A 13,746-nucleotide genomic window follows, 5' to 3' on the forward strand; every position below is an offset into this window, starting at 1 on the left:
TTTAGGAGGAAAAGGAGGGAAGATTTTTCCCCGGATGGTTTCGCTTTCCTGAATGACCCCTGCTCGAATGCTGATTGTTTGTTTTAGTTCTTCTGGTCCTGATGGAACCTGTCCAGCGCCAATCCCCTGTGCTGAGGAAGTTTCACCTGCTCCTTGGTTGGGGACTGGGGAATTTCGGGCTGGGTGGGTTCAATTTTGAAATCAGTTTTGTTATTTTTGTTTGTTATTCTGTTAATTTTAATTGGATTTGGTATCATCAAAAAAAATGTTAAGTAGATTAATTTCTAGCACCACACATGCCCCCTCTGTGAACCATGTTGCTGTATCATCCGTGCCTGGATGGGAGGAAGACGTGGAACTGGAGGAAGACCTGGAAGACAGAAGACACCCAGAGGATGAACCTCAGATGGAGTGGCCCACTCAGCCAGAGTGGCTCACCGAGAGTTACCCGGACTTCGAATATCATCCTCCTCCGTTCCAGCCGTCCTCCTGTCATTAAAACAAAAAAGGGGGAGATGTGGTGGTGCAGAACTGTTTTATTAGATTTTTGTAAGAAGTTTATGTTATGGTTCGTTTCACTGTATCCCCAATTCTGTATCCCTTTTGTGTTGTCTGTATAATAAGGTATTTTGTGTCAATCATCCCATACCTCACATGACATGTAACATCCCCTCTGCCCCAACCCCCCTCTCTGGGGCAGCTTGCCTATCACTCCCGGGGTCCCTCCCAGATTGTGAAATCTCCGTGAGAGAGCTTCAGGTGATAGGCAGCCTGGGGGGAATTCCTTTGGCTCTGGATTTTAGTGGTCTGAAGCTTGGGGGTGGGCACACCTTGTTACCCCCTGAAACCCCTGATTTGTGGTCTTTTTTGTATCCTCCCTGGGACCCTCCCCCGCTTATAGGGGGTGGGAGGGAGGAGCAAGCTCTCTCAGCCGCCAGGTTCTCAGCCTGGAAACTCTCTCAGCCGCTGGGTTCTCCACCTAGAAGCTCTCAGCCGCGGGGTTTTCAGCCTGGAAGCTCCGAGCCGCTCGCCTCGGAGCTTGGAGATCTCTGCTAATAAACATCCTTTAACCTGCTAAGCTGAGAGCCAGCCTTTTCTCTTCTGCTGCTGTTGACTGTCACCTTTGGGTCCAGCTGCTGAGCCGAGAAGCCAAAACGAACTGGAAACTTTGTGTCTGTGTTGACCCGAGCTAGCTGGAGGTCAGCTCCCACCCGGAGCGGGGACACAACCGGACATACAGTTCCTAACCCAGTGAGGAGTGCTCCTGCCCAAGCTACGGGCTGCCAGCTTAATCCAGGAGTGTGCTGTGGGAAACAGTGCCAAAAGCCTTGCTGAAGTCCAAATAGACAACATCCACAGCCCTTCCTGCATCCACCAGGCGGGTCACCTGGTCATAAAAGGAGACCAGGTTGGTCAAACATGACCTACCTCTCCTAAACCCGTGCTGGCTGGGCCTGAGACCCTGGCCATCCTGTAAATTCTGTGTGATGATGCTCAATATAAACTGCTCCATTACCCTACCAGGTACTGAGGTTAGGCTAACTGGCCTATAACCAGTGTCCCCCTTACCACCCTTTTTGTGAATGGGAGTCACATTGGCCAGTTTCCAGTCACCTGGAACCTCACCAGTGAGCCAGGACTGTTGGTAAATGATGGAGAGCAGCTTCACAAGCTCATCTGCCAGCTCCTTCATCACCCTGGGATGGATCCCAGCTGGTCCTGTAGATTTACAAACATTCACACAGCTCAGCAGTTCTCTGACTGCCTCCTCCTGGATAACAGGGGCACCATTCTGCCCCCTGATACCATCCACCAACCCAGGAGGACAGTTGTCCTGGGGACAAAGCCATCTTCCCACTAAGGACTGAGGCAAAGAAGGCATTCAGCACTTCTATCTTCTCGTCATCTACAGTTCCTAAGCTCTGTCCCACATACAGTAGAGAACAAAGGTTGGTCTTACCCTTCCTTTTATCATTAATTTTTTTTTTATGCTTCCTTTTAACATTAATTTTTATTATCCTTTTACAAAGTTGCCAAGTTAAGTTCCAACTGAGCTCTGACCTCCCCAATTTTTTTTCCTACATGTCCTAGCATGTAGGAAAAACTTCCTGAGAAACCTGACCCTCCTTCTAAAGATGATATATCTTCTTTTAACTCCTAAGTTCCTTCAAAACCTCATTGCCCATCCAGGCTGGACATTTCTCTCATTGACTCATCTTTCAGCACACAGGGACAGTCTGTTCCTGTGCCCTCAAGATCTCTGTTTTGAAGCATGCCCACCTTTCCTGAACTCCTTTGTTTTTAAGAGCTGCTTCCCAAGGAACTCTCTGAATAAGCCTCCTAAATAGGCCAAAGTCTGCCCTCTGGAAATCCAGTGTCTTATTGGTGTTCCTCCTGATTTCACCAAATATGGAGAACTCAATAATTTCATGATCACTCTGCCCCAGTCAGCCTCCAACCACCACATCTCCCACCAGCCCATCTCTATTTGCAGACTACAGATCTAATATAGTCCTTCCCCTGGTGGGCTCACCCACCAGCTGCAACAAAAAGTTGTCCTCCACACACTCTAAGAACTTCCTGAACTGCCCCTTTTCTGCTGTATTAAGTTCCCAGCAGGTGTCTGGTGGGTTAAAGTCACCTACAAAACAAAGGCTGGTGATCCTGAAACATTTTCCAGCTGCTTATAGAATAAGTTGTCCACCTCTTCCTCCTGGCTGGGTGGATGATAACAGACTCCCAGCGGGATGTCAGCCTTGTTGGCCTTCCCCTTAATTCTTACCCATAGGTATTCATCATTGTCATTAGTTTCAATACCCACAGCATCAAAAGCCGCACTAATATAAAGGGCCACCCCTCCACCTCTTCTCCCTTTCCTATCTTTTCTGAAGAGCTTGTAGCCACCAAGTGCACTGCTCCAGCTCCGTGTTTCCGTGATGGCAACTACATCACAGCTTTGCTGTTGCACCATGGCCTCCAGCTCTTCCTGTTTGTTACTCATGCTGTGTACACTGGTATGTGGGCACCTCAGCTGGGCTACTGATTCCACCCCTGACTCAGGCTTACCACCCCTGGGCCTGCTTCCAGGTGCCCAGCTGCATCCCCTTCCCCTTCATACTTAGTTTAAAGCCCTCTCAATGAGTACCACCAGTTCATGAGCTAAGAACTTTCTACCCTTAACAGAGAGATGGAGCCCATCCAGTTCCAGCAGGTCAGGTGTTGAAAAAGTTGCCCCATGATAAAAGAAGCCAAAATTCTGCTGATGACTCCAACCCTTGAGCCACTTGTCGATAATGTGGGCTCTCCTACTCCTCTCATCATTTTTTTCTGCCACCAAAGAACACTGCCTGTGCTCCTGCCCTATCAACACTTGACCCAGTGCCCTGAAGTGCCTTTTAATTGCTCTGACGCTCCTCTTTTCAGTCTCATCACTGCCAGCCTGGAGTATCAGCAGTGCGGGGTGGAGGACTGAATCAGCCTAGGGAGCCTCTCAGTGATATCCCATACCCGGACCCCAGGGAGGCAGCTGACCTCCCAGTGGGTTGGGTCTGGTCAGCATATGGGACCCTCTGTTCCCCTCAGAAGGGAGTCACCCACCACAGCTACCCTTCTTTTTGATGTCAGAGGTGGCTATCCATCTGACAGATAAAAGGAGATTGTTCACCTGTTCACACCACAGGCAGGCTTCTTCTGTAATGCCCCCTGGCACCGCTGTTAGGCTCAAACACTCCGCACAGGAAGGGGTCTGGACAATGCACCCTTTGTGGAGGGTTCCACCTGGTTATATACACTTTTACGACCTGCAGTTTTTGATCTTGTAAAACCATTACCAACAAAAAAAAAAACCCTCAAACCAACCAACAAACTAAAGACCCTACTAGCAGGAGGAAACCTGCAACCCTGTCTGCGTGAACTACCGCACAAACTGCCATGTCACGCCCTCAGAGGCAAGCCACACCCCTGTTTGCCCGCTCCCATGCTTAGAAACCTTCTTCAAATTTTCAGTATAAATTTGCAGATTGCCAGTTTATAGTCATTTGTGTTAGTGTAGGCTCTTAAACTTATATAGATCTTCTGGAACTTTTCATCCTTGTATTTTTTTTTTTTTTTTACACAAACCTAAAGTGTGTTATAAAAAACAAACAAACAAAACCACCAACAAAGTCAGTTTTTCTGTAACATTGCAAGATACATGAAATGCAAAGGTAGTGACCAAAACTCAAAGATATAAAGAGAGAGGTAGGCACAGATCACACAAGACTCTCCCGAAACCCTGTGTAAATGACAGGTGGATGCGTTGTGTGGCATCTGAACCATTTGGCATGACATATCACAGACACCTAACTGGAGTGCACCAAGAAGCTGGAAGAAGGGTCCTGGGCCTCTCAGGAAGCCCCAGCCTGATAAATTTGTTAGTTATCATACTTAGACATGCCTATCAGAATAAGACTTACAAAAGGTACTGACAGAAATAACTGGCGTACACTTGAAACTAAATGACTTTTCTAAATTAAAGTGATATAGAAATAGATCAAACACAGTTGGTCAATTAGGGGATGGAGCCAGAAGAAAAATTGTATAGAGTAATATTAGGTCCCTTTTATAAAGCCAGCTGTTACTCTGATCATTAGCTATTTAGTCTCAGCAAGCAGATGTTTTACTTTTTGGGAACTTCTGCTGAAATCATGGAGTTCGGCATATAAAGCAACTGAAGAATCAAGTCTTTTTTTAAATGCTGATTTTAAAATTTTAATTTTTCCTCAAAATATTTGCTTTAGCTTTCAAAAAGATTTCAGTTTCTTTGGTATATGCTGCTCCCACAGAACATTACAAATTTATCTTAAGGATTTGACAGCTTTGAAAAAGGGTATTATTTTTGGAAAAATGTATTCTGAAGAATTATGATACAAACCAGTCTAAATCTCAACAAATTCAAAAAATCCTTCCATTTTCTTTGTGAAATTATTTCATTTGGTCTGGATAGCTTATTAAAAAAAAAAAAAAAAAAAAAAAAAAAAAAAAAATCTGTTCTGATTAAAGAACTTACCATGACTTTTTCCATGACTAAGAAAATTTTAAATCAGTCAGGAATTCTTTGTCACATTCTATTACTGAATTTACAAAACCATATCTTTCACTAAGATACATTTGATGTGATTTATTTTTATGCAACATCCTTCATTTATAGGAATTTGAAGACCAATTTTTTGTATCATCATTTTAACAGAATAGAAGCACTCTGGACATCTCTGATTTTGCCCTTTCAATGTCACTGTTTAACCACCTATTCACTGCTTTACTCTCATCCTACCTCAGTGAACAGATAAATGAGGCAGTAAAGATGGATAACTTTTTAAAAGTTACCTAGTGTATATTTCAGCCTTCAAATAATCCAATACTTAGCAGGAGTTTTTTGCCAATGAGGATGACAATTCCCAGCCAAATTGCTAACAGATATAGTGTTCCCAAAAACTCCTACTGAAATCTCTCACTGGTCCAGTGAGAAGTCCTAGTAACTTTATATAGACATGTAAGTTGCTGAATGCTACCTGCACATTATGATCTTTAATTTTCAATATCACAGAAAATTTAAAAGTAACTACATTCTTTATGTTTAGTGAAACAGAAAGGATAGTAAAAAAAACCCTCAAATATGTCACCTTGTACATCTAACTGGATGCTGTCAAAATCTAGACATGGAAATAGTGCTTTTTATATGGCAAGTAGCCAAGCCACAACTAGCCTACTTTTGAGCTGCTGAATCTGAAACTGTGGTGCAAAAGATGCATTCAATAGCCTTGACTTGGAAAAAAATACAAGTGCAAGACAGCTTTAGGAGAATTACCCACCTGCCAGGCAATAGCGGTAGACTCCAGAACCTTGCAGTTCAGGCTGCTCCACTGTCTTTAGGTGATCTAAGCAGCTGAGTGCAGTAACAAGAAACTGGCCTGCCCAAATGGTACTCAGCTGATCAGGACAGCTGATGTAAAATGCTGAGTTGGTGGGAAAACATTTGAGCTTTGCCCAGCTTTGAGAGGTTAGTCTTTCAGAAGTGCACCCTAGAGTCCCCTTCTTTAAATAAGTATCTGGAACTATTAAAGAAACAAGCAAAATCTGATCTTTTTAGAGCACAACTAGAGAAAAGGTGGGGGTAGTGATTAATGCATTGCATCCAGCAAGCAGATAATGAAATACTGAGTAGGAGCAGGCGTAAGAACTCATATTTCCTATCTTGCTGTAGCGTGGTACTAATTCGGAATCCTTGCTTCGGAAGCCTGAAGTGGATGCTTAAGGAACAGTGAGAAAAAGGCAGACTTATATGCTGGAAAATTTTCTCACAAACTCTCCCAGGTTCCGTTTCTAGCTCCCAAAACTCCTGAAACAGATGTGGTTTCCTACTGCTTAGCAACCCTCTTTCAAGATTTTGCTCTGAATCCTCTCTTTTTTGTTTTGATTTTTTTTTTTAAATTTAAAAAATAAGCTAAATTGCTTCATATTACACAACTAGTATGAAAAGTCTTCTCATTTGACAAAACCTAATGTTTGGAGACAGAAGATGTAGGTTCAAATCCACTTATCAGTCCTCCTCTTTAGACTGTCTGGGTAAAAGGCTTCGGTGACGGGGCTAAAATATGAGAAGGTGGCACAGCCATCACCTTGTCCTTTGTCCTGAAGAGATGTAGCAGCAGCCAGATCAAGACGCCTAATTCTGTCAGCATATATTTAGGGAAGACTTACTGACTTAAGGTTCAGGAAAGTCATCTGAAAGGACATTTGCATTTGGATCCAACAAAACTTTGGATTAAAAGAGGCACTGAGATGCACACAACATGGTAAAATAAGGCACATGCAGGAGAAGAACTATAGCTGCCTGAAAACTTCCCTGGAAGCCATCAAGGAATGAGCTGAGTCAGGGAACCTTTTGATTAAAATTTTGGGTTCAGACACCTAAGTTACACAGGCATGCTACTTCCATTGCCAAGTGTTCCTCATCAGATGTAGGATATTACTTTCATCATCCTTGCGACTTTCACCACAATAATGATTTCTGAAATTAACCAACTCAAACGATAGTTTCTGGTGTCTTCAAATAGTAATGAAAAACACTGATTTGTGGGTGAAATATAGGTGAAATATTCCAGTGGATGAAAGAAAACCAAAGTCAAGTATGGGCAAGATGTAGAAGGCAGTAGGAGCTTTCAAGAGGCATGCCTCATCTAGAATAATCTGACTCTTTTACACAGTGTCTGCTTTACTTAAAAAGTCCATTATTTCACCTTTATCAGGTAGTGCCATAATTACCAGCCAGTGATGCAAATAAACCCTCACCTTGTTTCTAAAATTTCCAGTTATTTCCAATTTAGCCTCAAGACTGAATGGACCAACATCAGTAATTTGTATTCAAGAAGCAACCTGCACCGTACCTTCCTACAAAAGTCTTCTGCCACCAACAGTTCCTCAATAACCTGCAGGAGCCAAGTTTCATTTATAGTCCCAGCCTCTTTGGAATATTTGCTATCTTTCATTTAGTGGATCTTGTTTATTTAATACTGTAAGTCCTTTTCTTCCTGTAGATTCATCTTTCTAATACAGAAGGCTTGACATGTATTCAGAAAGGTAACTTTTGTCTTTATGGGAAAAGCAGCTTATTGAATAGCCAAAGGATGTCTTGTACAGGAAAGCCACATAAATGGTGCAAGAAGCTGTGAGAACTGAGCTATTAAATGGGAGCTGGGGGCTCCGGAACTGCCACAGACTTCCAGGCCCTACAGGGAATACTGAGAAGCACAGCACATTTGAAGAGGAATTGAAATTGTCAGGGAAAGAACAGAATCTGTTCACCCTTAAATTCCTAATTAGAGATCTCATAGAGAGGAGTGGGCAATTAAATGATGAGCCTCTAAAATCTATGAAATAGCCTTCCTTAAGAAATGGGCAAGTGCCTATTTTCATAAATTAACATCCTAATTTACAATACAGATTATAATAATAATATTTTCAAATTACCATCTTATTTATATATATATATTATTTAGTTTCTCTCCAGGAATCCAAATAGAAGGGTAAACTCAGAGATGAAATAAGGCCAAATGCAATTGAGAAAACTCTCCTTAGAAATTGTATTGATTCAATGTTGAAAACTACATAAACTATTTTAGATGTGTCCTACGGATGACTAGTGTGCTGAGTAAATTTGGCTACACTGACATCGATTTAAAAATGCCATTCCTTTTGTTACTTTTCATACCTGACACTATTTGAACCTAAAATAAATCCATATAGTATATTTAGATTCTGGTATATATAATTATCTGTGGTACAAAAATGCATAACATATATATAGCCATAATATAGATGGCTAAAGTAGAAAATAAATCAGTTCTAAAATTCTTATTTTTTTTGTTTTAGATATGGCAGGACTAAATTTCTCCACAGAAGCTATATATCATCATCCACAGGAACATATAATAATAAGCATAAAATGTGCTACAGCATTAGAAGTAGTATACATTAATATTACTGTGCTTTAATTCAGTTTGAAGTGTGCCAGATATCTGGCCTACAAAAATATTGTCAAAATAAGAGGTCAGTGCAAAAAAGAAGGATCTGATCCCACAGTCCTGTAGCAGTTTAAGGGCTTACTGAGTCTAAACACGTGGACTTGAGAATGAACATGAAGTGTGATTGGATTTAGGAAGCCAAAGGAGTGTTCTGCTTTAGAGTCTCTTAATTTTAGTTGTGATCATTCAGTAAAGAGCATAGAGAAGTTGCTTTCATATTGATAGTGAGGTGCATGCTGCCTGACAGCATGGAAATACTGTCCTGATGTCAGCTGAGTAAGAAAAATAAGAACATTTAGGGAATTATTACCATCTTTGTGCAAATAAAGTCATGGCACAGGAATGCCTGAATCAAGCTAAAAATGAGAGACCTTTTCTGGATAGTGAGAAATTAAACTGAGATGCAACTAATTAAGCAATTCATATATTAATGAGTTGCATTTTGAAAGGCAAACCCCTGGTTGAGGCCAGACAGTGACAGCAGTAGGATGTAGATTAGTTAATTCTAGAGACACATTGTACTTTATTTGGGGAAATTACCCATATATTTTGCTAGTGAGAACATGGAATATTTATATTTTTAACTCTTGCCTAAATATTTACAGTTCTTTGACTCAAATTTAATCACAATTATGGTGTAATTTGTTAAAATACCTTCCTTTTCCTATGAACATTTTCTTGCCTACACAGATTCATAAATAGTGTACTTATTGAAAAGGCTTCAGATATTACTTCCATAGGAACAATGCAACAAAAGGCATAAAAAAGGCATCCATCATTGACTTTCAGGTTAAATGGAACACATCAGTAAGCCATGGCAGATTTTCAAAGAATATCTTCATTCTGAGATATATGCAGGCTGAAGATTATAGATTCATAAATTTATCATTCAAAATAAAAATGTAAAAAACCAAGTGAATTGTCCATGTAGGCTGTCCATGAATTGAGGGGTTTTTTTTCCCCTTTAATCTCAGTAAAAGAAAGAACTTAATAGGAAATCTCTAACCACACAGTAGTGTTCAAAATCAATTGCACAGGATTTCTCATGAGCTCTTACTTGTGACTGAATAGCATCTCACTCCACAGGTTTCATTGAGCTTCACTGAATGGCACTCACTGAGAGTACTCAGATAATACCCTGCTCCATAAATAATTACACCAGTTCTTGATGTAATCAAGTTCCTTGGCTTCAGTAACACTGTGAAGGAAGGTGCTGTTCATAACTCAGCAGGGATATTACAATTAAGCTCCTAAGAATTTCTTCAGTAAGGCACAGAATGAACTGTCCCTGTCTTGTCATTCCCAGAAGAACTTTTTGCCTTCATCTCCTCTAACAGTTTATTCCTCACTGAGCCTGACTTGGCTGCCTTGTCTTTTTTGGACACATATGAGACAGATTCCCTGATGAATCTCCCAAAGTCAACAGCAAATCTCCCAATCAGATTCCCTAGGAAGGACCACTTATAAAGCTCTGTACCAGACCAGCTAAGGGCTCAATAATATTTTTTGAAGCCACAAGCAAATGAGGTTGGGAGCTACACATTGCCTAGCCTCACACTAATAAGCATAGGCTCCACTACGCAAAGGCAGATTGCCATGCTCTCCAGCAACAATCCACTCACAGAGCCCTGCGTCTGGTTTCTTCTGCACCAGAAATATTTCAAGGTAAGAGCCGACAGTCCAATCCAGCTCTTCTCTATTTACAAACCCTTGGAAAGATACATTGGTGGTATACAATAATTTATATTCTATTTTATGAAAAACAAACAAACAAACAAAATCAACAGAAGAAAATATCAGGAGTCTAAGTATTTGTTTCTATGAACTAATGCTATCACATTATGGCATATTTGTTATGGAGATGTGATCAAACAGGAACATATTCAAATGAAATCTGGTTACATCCATCTACAGGGTACAGGATGTACATTTTTTGGAACAATCATACTTCTCACACTGAGAAGTCAAGCTTATGAGTCTTCAGAATGATGCACCACTGAGACCAAATCAATCCATTACATCTAGAAAGGGGGTCCTCTCCAGGTCAGGTTTGAAAACAATTGTGTATCAGTCTAGAGAAATAAAAAATAGCTGCACTTACATCTTATGTACAGTAGAAAAGCTTTTCCCATCCTGTCAGATCTTGTAAATTCATGAATATAACATACATATGCACAAGTACCTAAATATTACATTACAAATACCCAGTTTATTTCTAATAAGATGCTAGATGAAATTACTTAAAACAAACAAACAAAAAAGCTTACAAAAGTTATGTTTATGTCTTGCATTGCTTCTAGTGTGATAGGATCACCTGAATAGGGAAGTTCTTTTCAAAATTTAATTGAGTTGTATTACATTATGATCGTATTATCATATACTTGATCTGTTCTCAAACATTTTCATATACTTCCACACACATGTAAAAGAACCTGCTATTTTTTTCCCTTTAAACAGACTTGGGAATACATCTGACTTTAGGAAACTGGTTGGCAATGTAAAAAAGACATTAATAAAACTTTCCAAAAGTTTTTTAACAGGCCATTTTTTGCCATAGTATAAGAGGATTATTGGAAGTAAGAGAATTGGAGTAAGCACCCAATTTTTAGGAATAGGCTAGTTTAAAAGTGACAATAAAGTGACATTTGTGGCTTTCAGTATCAATGAAATGTTAAAAATGTTATTAATGCCCCTAGGAAGATGATACATTTTAACTGAAGGTCAGTTACATTCATCACGCTTATAGTTGAATCATTCCACAGTATTTTCCGAAAAGAGGCAAAAATATTTTCCCCGTAAAATGAAAATGCACTTTTCTCTATCTAGCAGAATGTGGTACAAAATTGCTTTCATCGGGAGTGAAACCTAACCCCGATCTTTGTTTATAGAGCTGCATGATTTCAGAAGCAGCACCATCTATTGGGTGACAAATGTAGGTTAGCGACTACTTTGTCACGGCAGACCTATTGTAAGACTGGTTTGTACACAAGGAGATGAAGCTCCCAAGGTCCTCACACTGAAATATAAGCAGCCAACCGGTATTTTTTAGTGATCTATTTGATAAGAGCTTATATATTCAAAACGATCATCCAACAGGATACAAACCCTACCACATAAGCTGCTAGTGTTTACTTGATGAAGTACTGAAGAGGGCACTTCTAACAGCATTAAGTGACTCACACTGGTTATAAAAACCATCTTATCATGTAACTGCATGTTTTTTAGGATGTACTCCAGTTGCACGGGTCTGCACGAGCAGAAAATGAATTTAGTTATGTAAGCAGTCCTACTAACATCTATATATGAATCCATATTCTGTATGCGGGGTCCCACGTGAACGAACGACTCGTATTTTTGCATGGTTTAGGGCAACCACTGACGTTATCTGTGCAGGGAGAACGAGTCCTTTTCGGAAATGAAATTTTACACCATCCTCTTCTCTTCAGAACTGTTCATGCGAGACCTTAACGTAGCATCTCACGTCCCACGTCCCCAGAAAAGCTCGATAACAGCATTGCTGGGCACGGCTTTTCCCTCTCCCCCTGCCACCGGCGCACGCCCGCGGGTGCAGGCAGCCCAGCGGGGCCGGACACGGCGGGGCACGCTGGAGAGCAGAAGCAAGGTGGGCTGGCGAGCCCCGCTCGGAGCAGCCCGCCAGCGCCGGCGGTGGCCTGGGGTACCGCGCATCCTCGGAGCTCGGCGGCTGAGGTAAAAAAAGGGGTAAGGAGACACGCTCCCACCCGTGGTGTTGACAGCGTGATTTCGCGGTGTGGAACAGGCACGGACTGCGCCTGCATATCTAAATAAAAGGGATCGGAAAGACCCAAAACCCACCAGGGAGAAAAGTCGTTCCGAAGCCCGAAGATGAATTCATGCAGAGATCACTCACCCACTCTGAGGATACAGATGAGCTGGATGCAGGCAACCAAGCGCCCGAGAATGAGCATGTCCAAATCGTCCCTCGCCTCCCTCCGACTGCCTGCCTGCCTGCCTGTCCGGCTGTCTCAGCCTCCTGCCTGCCCGCCGGCCTCCGCGGGCTGCTGCGCCTCTCCCCCGCGGGGATCCGGCTCCGCGCCGCTACCGCGCCCGGCGGCCGCCCCCACGCCGCGGGCGGGCGGGCGGGATCAGCGGCGCTGGGAGCTGGCGGGGCCGGGCTCCGCTCAGCGCATGGCGGGGGCCGCGAGTGCCTGCGGGGGAGCGCGGGGTGTGCGGTGCGCCCCGGCGGGTGCGTGTGCGCGGGTGTCCGCTCGATGTGTCTGTCGCGAGTGTTCGTGTGTCGTGTGTGTGCGCGCCTGTATGATTGTGTGCGCGGGGGGGCGGAGACCACGCTCCACTGGGCGGGCGCGCACGTGTGCGCGCGTGTGAGAGTGCGTGTGCGTGTGTGTGCGCGCCTATGTACGTGTGTGTGCGAGTGTGTATGTATGTGCGTGTGCGTATGAGCGTGTCTGTGTGTGTGCGCTGTACGTGGCTGCGTGTGTGTGCGGGTGGGGGGTGCGTGTGCGGGGGTGTTGTACGCGGCGAGTGCGGTGGGGTGCACCCGCGGGCGGGAGGAACAGAACCCCCCCGCCCGTCCTAAAAGGCAGGAGGGAGGGAACGGGGGCCTGGGGACCGAGAGGGGCTCACGGCTCGGGCAGAGCGTGGCCCCGGGGACGCGGCTCCGGCGCTGGCGGGGGGAGAGCGGCCCCGCGCGGGAGCGGCCCCCCAGACACCGTCAGCCTGCCCTTGCCGCGGGAAGAAAAGTTTAGTTAGATGCGGAGACGGAGAGGTGGCTCTGGGGTTCTAGAGGTCTCCGAGGTCAGCGAGATGCGCGGCTGGTCGGTGCAGCCCGGACCACGGGGAGCCCAGCGGCCGGGGCAGGACCGTGTTTGAAAGCGATCACCCCGGCCGGACCCCGCCGCGGGCCGGGGCGCGGTTGCGGACGCGCACCGCGATGCGCAGCCGTGGGAACGGGCGCGGGGCACCGGCGGCGCTGGGAGCGGAGCCGCCTCTAAGGAGATGTCGTTTGCCGGCTGCTGCGTGCCCCGGGAACTGGAGGGGTTGCGTGTTCCCTGGGAACTGGAGTGGCAGCGGGGGAAGGGGCCGGAGCCGCGGAATATCATTATCCGACGGAGAAGTGGGTCAGGGCGCAGGCACTGGCACCGTTTTGGCGGGAAGTCAAACAAGACCAGAAAAAAAGAAAACAAAA

The 13,746-nt window shown here is 44.0% G+C and overlaps 1 protein-coding gene across 8 annotated transcripts in view; it reads right to left on the reverse strand.

Moving 5' to 3' along the window:
• PTPRZ1 (protein tyrosine phosphatase receptor type Z1) overlaps positions 1–12,615 on the reverse strand; it is a 140,767-nt gene extending 128,152 nt beyond the window's left edge. For 6 of the 8 annotated variants that reach the window (XM_040061003.1, XM_040061002.2, XM_040061000.2 and 3 more), the window contains exon 1: positions 12,451–12,602. In XM_040061003.1, the coding sequence (XP_039916937.1) occupies positions 12,451–12,508 (58 nt within the window). In that variant the 5' untranslated portion in view covers positions 12,509–12,602. Of the gene's footprint in view, positions 1–12,395 lie in introns of all 8 variants that reach the window. The other 2 variants (XM_040060997.2, XM_040060996.2) reach the window with 2 other exon arrangements.
• Positions 12,616–13,746: the final 1,131 nt, after the last annotated feature.

Source organism: Hirundo rustica, chromosome 4 (genome assembly GCF_015227805.2).
Source record: "Hirundo rustica isolate bHirRus1 chromosome 4, bHirRus1.pri.v3, whole genome shotgun sequence".
In the NCBI taxonomy this organism is placed as follows: Eukaryota; Metazoa; Chordata; class Aves; order Passeriformes; family Hirundinidae; genus Hirundo; species Hirundo rustica.